We start from the raw sequence: 13,182 nt of genomic DNA, 5'->3' as shown, positions 1-13,182 counted from the left end.
CATCTTTTCTACTCAGTGGGTGGAAGTAAACCATTTTTGAAAGAGTCTGTTTCCAGGCTCCTGGGGCAACATGTTCATAGCAGTCACTGTATCAGTGGAGGGAAGGGGTGGAGGGAAGGCCTGAAGTTGGTTGCTCTGGCCTGAGGGCTGCCTTGGCCTCCAGGAGAGTCTGAGGTTGAAGAATCAGACCCAGATTTTCTAGATGAAAGGAAGTGGGACACAAACTCCTTCTTCAAATGACCTGTCCCTTTTTCTTCCAACAGGGAGATCAAGGCATTTGGGAGCACCTGCAGCAAACCCCAGCTGTGACTCCAGCCCCCTGGGGAGTCCAGGGTGGGCAGGAGAGTGGTGGGGGAGGGGCCCTAAAGCATCAGACAGCAGCCTCCTCTCTCATTGCCTCCCCAGAGACCTCCTCAGGACATGCCCTCCACTTCTAGGGCAGCAGTTCCCTCCACTGCTACTGCAGAGTCCCATCCTGTGTTTGGCCTCTTGAACCAATGTTTAGCTTAGGCTTGTGACTCAGTGTTTCTATGTGTAGCCATGTAGCTCTGTGTAGCTCTTTGAGATAACATTTGCCACTGGGCCCCTCACTCCCTGTGCTCTCAGCTCTGCTGTGATGAAAAAAAAAAAGTTAATAAAGAGAATAAAGGAAGGGAGGGTTATGTTCCCTAAGCACCTGGCATCTGGATAGCCACGATTTGTGAAAAAAGTAGAAGCCTAGAGAGCAGCATTCTCTAAATGTCTTCCTATTTGCCAGTGAATCTTATCCTTTGTGCATCTAGAGATCTGCTGCTAGCACCCATGGGATTCTTGTCTTCCTCATAGTTTCCAGGTGAAAGAGAAGGGGAAGCCTTGGAGGAGAGGAAACTTTCTCACATGTGGAGATTATAATGTTGCAGAGGTGTTGGAATGCCCCTCCATCCAGGGCAAAGACCATGAAGGCTCAGGTGAGGAGGCTGCTCATGACATTCCACTAAACACTGGGAACTGACAGGGCTGTAAACAGGGACATAGATGGGGCCTTAGGAGAATCAGACAAAGAAATGATTTCTGGATTCAGAGATCTTTGGAATAAAATGTGGTGGGCTCTGACACTATTCTTGCAAAGGACATATGGGTTTCTCTGGTGACTATCAATAAAAATCCTTAGAAAAATCAGGACTTTGCATTTGCTTCTGGGATTGTAGGGGGAAGAAGAGAGGCTGGAGCTGTGAACCATTCTTGTATTTGGGCTGGAGCACTCATCCCTGCCAGGAGGGGTAGACTGGCAGCCGTGACAATGTGAAGGGGCTGAAATAAGAACTTTTGGCTCATAGGAATGATTTGAAATGGTGGGCATTATGACTGTACCATTTAGAGAGTGGAGACAGTGACCTAGGGAGACCTGGTCCTCAGGATGAAAAGAGTAAGGTAGCCCTTACACTGGTATGAGGGGTAGCTGGGTTGTGTGTGTGTGTGTGCGTGTGTGTGGTGTAGGGTGTTGGAGGTAAGAGGGTGAGATGGAGAATAACTAAGAACAGGACTAAAAACTTCTACACTAGGATTTTGGGTGTATAGGTCTGTGTCCCAAGACCCACTATATACCTTTTTCCCTTCTCCTGTAATCTTTACCTCTTTCTCATTTTGCACCTTGCTCCCCAGTTGCTTTTTCTCATCCATTCCCTTCTCCCACCCTTTTCACCATCCCATCACATACACTCTATACACCTAGGAGACTTGTGAAACAGCAATCAAGATAACCAGAGTGTATCCTCAGCCGTAAAAAGTTACAAAGCTTTCTTCCAGAAAGACTGTATCAGCTGAAGAGAAGTAGGTGCCAACTTGCAGCTCAAGAAAAAGGGGCAAATGAGTTGTTTAACCAAGACATTGGAAGGGCCAGTATTTCGGCTCAGGGATCAATGAGTGAAGGTTTCCCAAAGGCTGGATGAGACTACCTTCAAAAGCATGGATTCCCTGAGCAGTCTTTGGCGACGAATACCAGCCTGGGTGGGGAGTGTCTAGGGAGAGGATACCCTGTCCCTGTGACTTTGGTCAGTAGCCCGCCAGAGCTAAACCAATCCCAGAGAGGTCGTGGGTCTTACTACACTAGTGACAGGGATGAGCGCATTCTCAGTTCCAGACGTCGAGACTCTTGGCAACGGATCAACTCACAATAGCTTATCTTAGCTTCAATTTCAGCTTCAAGCTTACTCTGTTATTTCTCGTGTAAGCGTAAGCCGCATGACTCAGTGGAGAGGTGGAGCGTCCCAGGGCTGCGAACCCAGGGCGGGGAGGGCGGGGCAGCCCGGTGCGCAGGCGCGGGCATCCCACAACCGGAAGCAGCGCGGGGCCAGGCATGGCGGCGGCGGCTGCGGCGGCCCAGGGTGTCTCCGCGACCCAAAGAGAGGAGCCGGTTCGAGGTACGTCGAGTAGCTGGGGATGAAGTGCCCAGCAGGAGGCTGGGGGCTCACCTGGCAGGAGCGAGCAGGTCGGAGGGGCGCACCTGACCTGAGGACTGGGGTGGCTTGGCCACGGGATCGGGTCTGAGCCAAGGGCCGGTGCAGGGGAGCAGAGTTGGCGTGTCAGGTGGGGCAAGGACAAAGTAAGGGACTTGGAATTACGGCACATGGAGAATGGAGCCGACTTGATCGAATGAGGCAGGTGGAGGGATGTGGGGAGAGGGTGCCGTGGCTGGATTAGGACCCGGAGTAGGGCGGGACGCTTATCGTTCTCCTTTGATTCAGACGATGCCGCCGTGGAGACAGCTGAGGAGGCAAAGGAGCCGGCTGAGGCTGACATCACTGAGCTCTGCCGGGACATGTTCTCCAAGATGGCAACTTACCTGACTGGGGAACTGACGGGTGAGGCGGGGTGTGGGCTGATTCGGGTACTGCCCTGCGCCACTCGCTGGAGCTGTAGTTTGGCTCTGGGAGCTGTGAGGTGCTTTAGCAGCATCAGTCTGTGGCTCCCTCCCCAACACTCCCCATGCCCTGAAATGTGCCTGTTGGAAGTTTGGGAAGGTTATGAATGGGAAAGAAGAAGGTCCATTCCTTCCCTGGAGAAATTCACTAGCTAATTTCAGAAATACATAAAAATACCTAATATAACTGCAAGCCTTGGTGGTGTAGACTAAGTATGAGAAGACAAAAAAGAATTCATCAAGAAGTGCTTCCTTGGAGGAGGTGTATTTTGAGCAGAATTGTGAAGGGAATGACTGACCAAAAAGGGGGAAACGATTGGTGAGTGAGGCGTATAAGCAAGCAGTTTGTTCCCTTAAAGCAGATGTATTTACTAGGGCAAAGAGAAATGAAATTGGGGAATGGAGAGTGACCTGCAGATTTAGGGACCTACTAGGTTGGTCTGAGGATTTGGTGACCCACACTTGGGGACATGATTAATTTTGGGTTCCTTGTGTATTTCCAGGTGAACACATGACCTGTGTGTGGAGAAAGGTCCAAAAAGTGAAGTTTGGTCCTGTGTGGCCTCTCATAAGCATTGTTTCACTTCCCCAGGAAATTGCTGTGCGCTAAATTTGGGAACCAGAATTAATGAGAAAATGGCTGATGGAGAGTGGGAGGGCTTGTGAGGCTCCATCAGTCTGATCAGTTTTTTTAGTTATTTCTGAGCAAGAGAAGCCAAGTAACAAAATCTAGATTTTTGGCTTCTCTTTAAAAATTCCAAAGATTTGGCAATACTAGTTCCTCATTCTTGTGATGCTGTGATTGACTAGAGCTGAGCAGCTGTCTCCTCTAAATGGTCTAGTGCAATGCAGTGTGTCCCCACTACTCTTTTTTCTCCCTTTTACTGGGACCTGGTCAGTTGCCATTTATCACTGTTCTTACAGTGTTGTTTTTTTTTAGTAGTGGTAGAGAAATGATTTTCTGGACCAATATTTCTATCCAAGTTGGTAAAGTAAATGATAGGTAAGATGACTGCATGTTCTAAGAAATGGGAGAGAGCATATTTCTTTGTGGAAGTGAATAATCTTATGTTTTTAACATGCAAACACCTGACTTACTTCATTCATTTACATGATCTCGCAGGCTCCTAGGTATTAGAGTGTGACCCTTGTTTTTTTTTTAGAGAGACTAATTTGCTAGCAGAGTACGGTTGTGGAGGAGAGAGCTCAGACACATGAGCAAGATTTCGAATGAAGAGTAATGACGATGGTCAGTGACAGGGTGATGGTAAAAGAAATGGAAAGGAGAGCATGTCTGCAAGAATATCACAGAAGTGGAATTTATAGGACTTGTTGAAGTGCCTATGGAGGGATGGGAACAGCTTAAGAGGTGTTCTAGGTTTTAAACTGATGGTACCATCATCTAAAATAGAGAAGTGGGAAAGCAGAACCATGTTTAGTGTAAAAAATATTTTTGGTTTTGGCTTGGCTGATTTTAGATATTACCAGGACACTCAGGTGACTTGCACTTGTGAGTCCTGAGCTCAGAGAGTGATCTGAGCAGGGGAAACAGATTTGGGAGTCACCTGCACAGCGGTGTGAGTCAAGGCTCTGCAGGATGAGATTGGCAGGGATGTGCTTAGGGGTAGCTGAGGGCCTCAACTATAATCTCAGTGAATGCTTGTATAGGGCAATTAATTTTTTCTAACAACAGTTCTTAAAGTACCTAGGTTTATAAATGATTTACTTATCATAAAATTAATTTTAAACAGAATGTAATTCCCTGTGATTGTCATTCTTACTTGTACAAATGCTTTTTTGAGTTTGAAAGGAAGCTAGCATCACCCTGGGAATGCCCATAGGAATGTGCCACCCATGTAAACGTCATTTGGGTCACAGCTGAGAAAAAATTGGGAAGTGATAGTTAAGGATGAATGAGAAAGGATCTAGCATAGAAACCTACAAAGAGTGGATTGAAAGAGATGAGAAAATCAGGGTAATACCATGACGTAGCAGCCAAGGGAAATGAGCATTTTGTGAAAAGAGGGAGATCACCGTGTCAGGTACTATGGAGAGGTTGAGGAGGACAATAACAGAAAACGCCGCTGTGGATTTGGTGCTTTGGAGAGCACCGATGACCTTGGAGCATGTAATTTCCCTGGCTGGTGGGGGCAAAGGCCAGGCTGCAAGGGTTTACATGAGTGAATGGTGAGGAAGAGGAAGCGGTGAATATGAGCTGGTCTTTCACAAGGGTTAGCAGTGAAGCTCCTTTGCTTTACTGAGCAAATGATGTAGGTGTAGCAGAAGAGAGAGAGTGCTTTTGGGCTGGAGAAAAACCTGAATAATTTCTAGATAGTGAGGAAACTGCCAGGATAGAGAATTTGGAAATGCCAGGGAAAGGAGATGATTGAAAAGAGGCCCTGAAGAAGTGGAAGCAAGAGCACGGGAGAAGTTGTCTTGGCAAGAATAGGAGCACTCCTGCCTCTTGGGAAGATAGAAAGGTACAGAGAAGTTTTGAAGTGAGGCAGAAAGGTTGAGGCAGCTCACGTAGGTGGAATTTTCCACTTTTCAGGAAAATTGGAGGAAAAGCCATTTGCTTTGAGTAGGGATGGGGAAGGGAACAAAGGATAGGAGAAGGAGTGCATAAAATGCGATATAGAATCACACAGTAATAAATGAGTTACTAAGAAATGGTTCCTAGTTGATTTTATATGTATTTATGATGCAGTCCTCCAGATTACATGTTATCATACCATAGAAATACCAATATTATGTCACCTTCTCTTTTCTTAGGACATGAATTTATTTTTTTTAATTAAAAAATTTTTTAAAGATTTTATTTATTTGTATGACAGAGACAGACACAGCGAGAGAGGGAACACAAGCAGGGGGAGTGGGAGAGGAAGAAGCAGGCTTCCTGCGGAGCAGGGAGCCCAATGCGGGGCTTGATCCCAGCATCCTGGGATTATGACCTGAGCCGAAGGCAGACAATGACTAAGCCACCCAGGCACCCCAGGACATGAATTTATTATTTTCCTTTTTAACAAAGGTTCTGAAGTCTCTGGATCTTATTTGGTTTAAATAGTTTGCTAATTATTACCTGAGTTTCTACTTAGACATTCAGAATACACAGGCTGAGTATAAATGTCATAAATCAGTAGTGGCCTGCTCCTTTGACATTCACTGCATCCTGTCTTGAACTACCATTTGGCCTATGATTCCACATTCCAGTAATCTATGACAAATCTTAAAGGCATCATATCTTCTGTTTATTTTAAAGCCACCAGCGAAGACTATAAGCTCCTGGAAAATATGAATAAACTAACCAGCCTGAAGTATCTTGAAATGAAAGATATTGCTATAAACATTAGTAGAAACTTAAAGGACTTAAACCAGAAATGTAAGTAATAATTTTTATAATTAAACATGTTTGTATTTAGTGTTCTTTTGTGCTTGGGGTTGTGGAGAAGTGGAGGGAACATGGCACCTGTCCTGAGGGAGCTCATTCTCTAGAAGTGAATTATAAAGTTACGGAGAATTTCTTCCATTTTGAGGATTAGCATATTTTGGTATGGTTATTTCTGCTTCTGAATCCTGATGTGATCGATCAGTTTATTCCTGAAAAGGGAGAGGGGGGAGAAAGGGTAGTCAGATTTTAGTGAATTTATTTAACAGTGGAATCCTTAAAGGACTACTCTATAAGCAGAAAACCAGAACATCTATAAATGGAAAATGCTAATTTAGACTGGTAGAATATATTTTTCCATTGCCTTATATTTGTGTTCCCTATCTCTAGGGTACTAATTCTTGGTAGGGGATTACTCAAGAAACTGAACCAGTAATGGAAAGATTGCTTGAGGATCAAGGAATTTAAAAGAGAGGAAAATTAGTGGATGAGAGAGACTTGCTTTGTCCAGGTCACAGTTCTGCGTGATCTGTTAGTGTTTGTCCTGCGAGTGATCAGAATCATGTCACCCCACCTAGTGTGTATTGGGCAGAGCTGGAGGGACACTAGCATTTTTACTTTCCTACTCCTTACTCTTTTCTATACTCTGTGTTGAGGCTGTATGAACGTGTGGTCTGTCTCTGTTTTCAAAGATGCTGGACTGCAGCCTTATCTGGATCAGATCAATGTAATTGAAGAGCAAGTAGCAGCTCTTGAGCAGGCAGCCTACAAGTTGGATGCATATTCAAAAAAACTGGGTAACCATTTTTATTTCTGTTTTGATTAATGAGAGTACCCTGCCCCCCAATATGACCTTAGCTAATAGGATAGTTCACATTTATGGTGCACCAATGATGATCTATTTTAATTAAGCTTCACAAAAACCTAGTGAGAGTAATTTTTTAATGGTAGTAGTAGTACTAAAAATACTGTTTCCTGAGTACTTAATGATACATATCAGGCACTGTTCTTAGTGCTTTACATGTTTTATGCTTTTTATCTTCCCAGTAATCTATGAGATAAGTATGTGATTTTTATCCCCATTCTTTGAAGGAAGAAACTGGTCGAAGGGGTTAAATAACTTGCATAAGGATACAAGCTAGCATGTGAAAGAGCTATATTCCAAACCAGGTCTGTTTGATTACAAAGCTCAAGCTCTTAAAATTGTGGTTCAGCAGGCTGAAGCATCTTTAGTAATGTAGATACATATGTCTTAAAAAATAGAAAAGTCTATCAAGAGTTTTCTTGAAGGACTACTTTTCCTTTAAGGAGGAAACTGGTACTTGTATTGCTGATGGCTTGCTAACTGGCTCTGGCTCTTACATCCATGATTAAAAACAAGGAAGTTGTCTTTATCCTAGATATAATTTACAGATTATTTTATTTTCATCATGGACAACTGTTGAGTACTTCAGGAGAGAGGTCTGTAACAGACTGAGATGTGACATGAGTGGTGAATAACAGTTCATTGTCCACAATTAAATTTACTAAGTGGTGACTACATGGTGAACCTTACTGTATAGAAGGCATTGTACCAGATGCTTTCAAGGTTTGTTTTGGTTCATTTTGTTTTTTTCAAGGTTTTAAAGAAAAAGATAATCTATCACATTAAGAGGCTTATTTGATGGTCTTTTAAATCTCTGTGTCTTTCAAAATTGCTTTCCTATAGCGAGGTATAGGAATAAGAAAATAAAAAGGGAAAAATAGAGATATACGTTCAGAGAGTTCCCGTCTGGCTCCCTGAGAGTGCTGGGGACAGTGCCTGGAGAAGCAATTTCCTGTGCTTAGTAAGGCTCCCTGTGACTCCAGTGCCAGTAGATCTGCTTACTCCTGGTGGAGATGTCTGAGCAGGTGCTGTTGACAGGGTTAGGACTTAGTGAACTTCTTCTTAATTGTGTGTGTGTGGGTGGGTGGGTGTGTGTTTGACTCCTTATCTTAGGTTGTGCAAGTTGATGATTGATATCTAAATATCTGTCCTTAGCTAATATGATAGTTAACATTTGTGGTGTGCCTCCAATTTAGACCCAGTTTGGACAGATTATGAGATTGAAGGCAATAGATTTTTTTTTTTAATGTAATATTGGTGAATTTGCCTGGAAACGCTGACTAAAAAGATTTTTGTAAGAGCTTGTTTTAAAGATTTAATTTCCTTCCTTTCTCCCTGGCAGAAGCCAAGTACAAGAAGCTGGAGAAGCGATGAAAAACTTATTCCTGTGGAACAAAGTCTTTTTTAACATGGAAGAACGTTTTATAAGACCTGAATCCTGAGGCTGATGAATTGTCAGAACTCCTCAAGAGGAAACTATGCTGGTCGTCCCAGAAACGTCCCAACATTGGAGTGAACTGGAGGACTGTGGCTACCCCTGAACTTCTTTTGAGGCAGTATCCCTCAGAAACTCACACTTAAAACTCCTTACCTTTTACTTGAATGTTTCATCATCCACTCAGGACAGAGTCTCTCAGAGTTCAGGATAAACCTGGGCTTGCCAGTAGAATCAAATGAGAGGACCCATTTTCTCTCATAGTGGTTGAGTACTACATTATTTTCTTAATGGCTGGTTTTTTTGAGTTTCTGTGTCAACAGTGTTTTTTTCTATTAATGATGCTGATGTATTGCTAATATCCTAAATTAAAAAAGGAAAACAAACTTGTTCTTTACAGATTATCACCTTGTGAATGTCAGTAATTTACTTTTCCATAACATTGCAAATAACAGAAAATCTTAAAATAATTTCAGGCCGAGTCTTCTAGATTGAGCAGAAGCAGTGAAAGGAGTGTTTTGATAGCTTGATGTATGTAATGGGCCCCTCCCCATCTCTTTGTGTGAGTCAGATGTCTGGAGATGGATGACATCTTGACACATGGTCCCTTTCGGAAATGTGATAAAAGACAAAGAGTGTGTATGTGTGTGTATGTGTTAGGTGGGAAGGTGGGGTTGCCACTCAGAAAATAAAGCATTTTCTAAAACATCTTCCTACTTGTGCCTGCGGGGTCAGAGGGGGCTCCTAGGGACCCGATTGTCTTCCTTTCAGACTAAAGACATCAATGGATGGAGGATACTGGCTAGTCTAGTTTGGAGGACAGGCATCCTTATTCAGAGTTGGGTGTTAGCAGCTAGGAAGGGGTCTGACATCCTCGATTCTCTCTCCCAAAGAGTTCTTAACCCTTTTTCTGTTCCTTCCCACTGTCTCTATTCCAGACCGTTATTTGTCCCCTGCTCTGCTGCACTGTAGCTGTGTCTTCTTGCTGTAATGATCCCCCAGTGCGCCTTCCACATTGCTGTCAGAACAGTCATGCCCTCCTGCTTAGAATCCTTTAGTGACTTCTCATAGCCTCTTTGAAAAAGCCAGACTCTTTTTGTTTCTTTATCCAGAAACCAAAATTTTATTTATTTTTTTAAGATTTTATTTATTGGGCGCCTGGGTGGCTCAGTTGGTTAGGCGACTGCCTTCGGCTCAGGTCATGATCCTGGAGTCCCTGGATCGAGTCCCGCATCGGGCTCCCTGCTCGGCGGGGAGTCTGCTTCTCCCTCTGACCCTAACCCCTCTCATATGCTCTCTCTCATTCTCTCTCTCTCAAATAAATAAATAAATAAATCTTTTTAAAAAAAGAAGATTTTATTTATTTATTTGAGAGAGCAAGAGCAGGGGCAGGGACAGGGGCAGAGGGAGAAGGAGACTACCCGCTGAGCAGGGAGCCTGATGTGGGGCTCGATCCCAGGACCCTGGGATCATGACCTGAGCCGAAGGCAGATACTTAACTGACTGCGCCACCCAGGCACCCCAGAAACCAAAATTTTAATGAAATATTTCAATTCACTTTTGTGTTTCTGAGGATGAACTTGTCTAATGAAATTCCCTTTGGTTCTTTATTAAACTTTCTGTAACTTTTTTATATAAGATTTGAAACATTTAGCCAGATATATATTCTGACACAGAAACTAGTATTTTGGAATTGATATATGTAGTGGACAAGCTCCCCAGTTGCATTTAGGATACAGGGTTCTCCCAAGATAGATCTGAAAATACCAGTTTTTTTTCTGTGTGTGTGTTGAGGGGGGTGGGGGGTTGTAAGTTCTACTTTATTTTTTTTTCCAGCTTTATTGAGCTATAATTGACATATAACATTGTGTAAGTTTAAGATGTATAATGTGATGATTTGGTATATGTTTATATTGTGAAATGACTACATAATAAGTTTAGCTGACATAGCTATCACTCCACATAGTTACCTTCTGTGCGTGTGTGGTAAGAACATTTAAGATCTACTCTTAGCAACTTTTAGATATAGTTGACCCATGAACAACATGTGTTTGAACTGTATGGGTCTGCTTATATGCAGATTTTTTAAGATAGAGTACTATATGTGTATTTTTTCATTATTTTCTTAACATTTTTTATTCTCTAGTTTACTTTGTTCTAAGAATAGAGTATATAATACATATAACATGCAAAATACATGTTAATCAATTGTTTATGTTCTCGGTAAGGCTTCCAGTCAACAGTGAGAAGGGTCAAAGTTATATACAGATTTTTGACTGTGCAGGGGTCAGCGCCTCTAACCCTGCGTTGTTCAAGGGTAAACTGTGTATGATACAGTATTGTTAACTACGGTCACCATACTGTACATTAGATCCCCAGAGCTTACTCATAACTGGAGTTACACCCTTTGACCAACATCTCCCCACCCCCCCTCCCCCAACTCCTGCCAACCACCAGTCTACTTTGTTTCTATGAGTTTTGTTTTTTTTTAGATTTCACATAAGTGAGATCATATACTATTTGTCTTTTTCTGACTTATTTCACTTAGCATAATGCCCCTGTGCTTCATCCATGTTATCGCAAATGGCAGGATTTCCTTCTTTTTTCATTACACTACATTTTCTTTATTCATTCATCCAACAATGGACATTTAGGTTGTTTTCATGTATTGGCTATCATGAATAATGCTGCTGAAAATGTGGGGTTGCAGATACTGTGATTTCATTTCCTTGGGATATATACCCAGAAATGGGACTGTTGGATCATATGATAGTTCTATTCTAATTTCCTGAAGAAGCTTCATGCTGTTTTCCATAGTGACTACCAATTTGCGTTCTCACCAGCAGTGCACAAAGGTTCCCTTTTCTCCACAAATTCATCAACACTTATCTTTTTGATAATAGCAATTCTCACTGTTGTGTGGTGTGAGGTGATATCTCATTGTGATTTGGATTTGCATTTCCTGATGGCTAGTGATGTTGAGCACCTTTTCATGTATGTATTAGCCATTGGTAGTCTTTGGAAAAGTGTCTATTTAGATCCTTTGCCCATTTTTAAAATCAGATTTTTTGCTTTTTTGCTATTGAGTTATTTGAGTTCCTTATATATTTTGGATATTAACTCCTTATCTGATAGTTTGCAAATATTTTCTACCATTTCTACCATTCCATAGGTTGCATTTTCATTTTGTTGTTTGTTCCTTTTGCTGTGCAGAAGCTTTTTTGTTTGATATGGTCCCACTTGTTAATGTTTGTTTTTGTTAATTGTGCTTTTAGTGTCATATCCAAAAAATCATTGCCAAGACCAATGTCAAAGTGCTTCCTGTTTCTTCCAGGAGTTTTACAGTTTTAGGTCTTATATTTAAGTCTTTAATCCATTTTGAAATAATGCTTGTGAGTGGTGAAAGATAGGGGTCCAGTTTCATTCTTTTACATGAGAATATCCAATTTTCCCAATACCATTTATTGAAGAGACTATCCTTTACCCATTGAGTATTCTTGGCTCCTTTGTCAAATATTAGTTGACTGTATATGCATGGGTTTATTTCTGGGCTCTTGATTCTGCTCCATTGGTCTATGTATCTGTTTTTCCATCAGTACTATACTGTTTTGATTACTATCGCTTTGTAACATAGTTTAAAATCAGGAAGTGTGATACCTCAAGCTTTATTCTACTTTCTCAAGATTGCTTTGGCTATTCAGGGTCTTTTGTGGTTCCATACAAATTTTAAGATTGTTTTTTCTATTTCTGTGAAAAATGCCACTGGATTTTTTAAAAAATTTTATTTATTTATTTATTTTAAAGATTTTATTCATTCATTTGAGACACAGAGATACAGAGAGAGAGAGAGAGAGAGAGACCATGAGCAGGGGGAGAGGCAGAGGGAGAGGGAGAAGCAGGCTACCCACTAAGCCAGGAGCCCGATGTGGGGCTCGATCCCAGGACCCTGGGATCACAACCCGAGCCGAAGGCAGACGCTCAAATGACTGAGCCACCCAGGCGCCCTGCCATTAGATTTTGATAGAGACTGCATTGAATCTATAAATGGCTTTGGGTAGTATAGATATTTTACTATTAATTCTAATCCATGAGGGCAAAATATCTTTCCACTTATTTGTATCTTCTTCAGTTTCTTTCATCAGTATCTTATGGTTTTCAGTATACAGATCTTTCACCGTTTTGGTTAAATGTATTGTTAAATATCTTACTGTTTTTGAGGCTATTATAAACAGGATTGTTTTCTTTCTTTTTCAGATAGTTTGTTATTAGTGTATACAAACACAACTGATTTTTGTATGTTTTGTATCCTCCAACTTTACCGAATTCATTTATTCTGTTTTTTTGTTTTTGTTTTGTTTTGTTTTTTGGTTATTTAGGATTTTTTATCTATAAGATGATGTCATCTGCAAACAGAGACAGTTTTACCTCTTCCTTTCCAATATGGATCCCTTTTCTTTCTTTTTCCTGCCTAATTGTTCTGGCTAGAACTTCTGGTAGTGGGCACCCTTGTCTTGTTCCTCATCTTAGAGGAAAAGCCTTCACCCTTTCACCACTGAGTATGATGTTAGTTGTGGGCTTGTCATATAGCGCCTTTATTA

General features: G+C 41.8%; 2 protein-coding genes across 3 annotated transcripts in view; both read left to right on the top strand.

The window, feature by feature from the left end:
- The window catches only part of PKD2L1 (polycystin 2 like 1, transient receptor potential cation channel), a 32,867-nt gene extending 30,707 nt beyond the window's left edge, over window positions 1-2,160 (top strand). The window contains exons 15-16 of one of the 2 annotated variants that reach the window (XM_064595164.1): window positions 264-333; window positions 826-969. In XM_064595164.1, the coding sequence (XP_064451234.1) occupies window positions 264-333; window positions 826-836 (81 nt within the window). In that variant the 3' untranslated portion in view covers window positions 837-969. Of the gene's footprint in view, window positions 1-263 lie in introns of both variants that reach the window. The other variant, XM_054508341.2, reaches the window with a different exon arrangement.
- Window positions 2,161-2,258: 98 nt separating this feature from the next.
- On the top strand, window positions 2,259-8,988 carry BLOC1S2 (biogenesis of lysosomal organelles complex 1 subunit 2). The gene is made up of 5 exons (XM_045878624.3): window positions 2,259-2,399; window positions 2,724-2,840; window positions 6,159-6,278; window positions 6,977-7,081; window positions 8,492-8,988. Exons 1-5 carry the CDS (start codon window positions 2,336-2,338, stop codon window positions 8,521-8,523), a joined length of 438 nt encoding a protein of 145 aa, XP_045734580.1. The 5' UTR covers window positions 2,259-2,335; the 3' UTR covers window positions 8,524-8,988.
- The last annotated feature ends 4,194 nt before the right edge of the window (window positions 8,989-13,182 follow it).

This window comes from Mirounga angustirostris, unplaced genomic scaffold, assembly GCF_029215605.1.
Source record: "Mirounga angustirostris isolate CCGP_5_RB_7025 unplaced genomic scaffold, mMirAng1.0.hap1 SCAF_6, whole genome shotgun sequence".
In the NCBI taxonomy this organism is placed as follows: domain Eukaryota; kingdom Metazoa; phylum Chordata; class Mammalia; order Carnivora; family Phocidae; genus Mirounga; species Mirounga angustirostris.
This window is presented reverse-complemented; position numbering and strand designations above follow the sequence as displayed.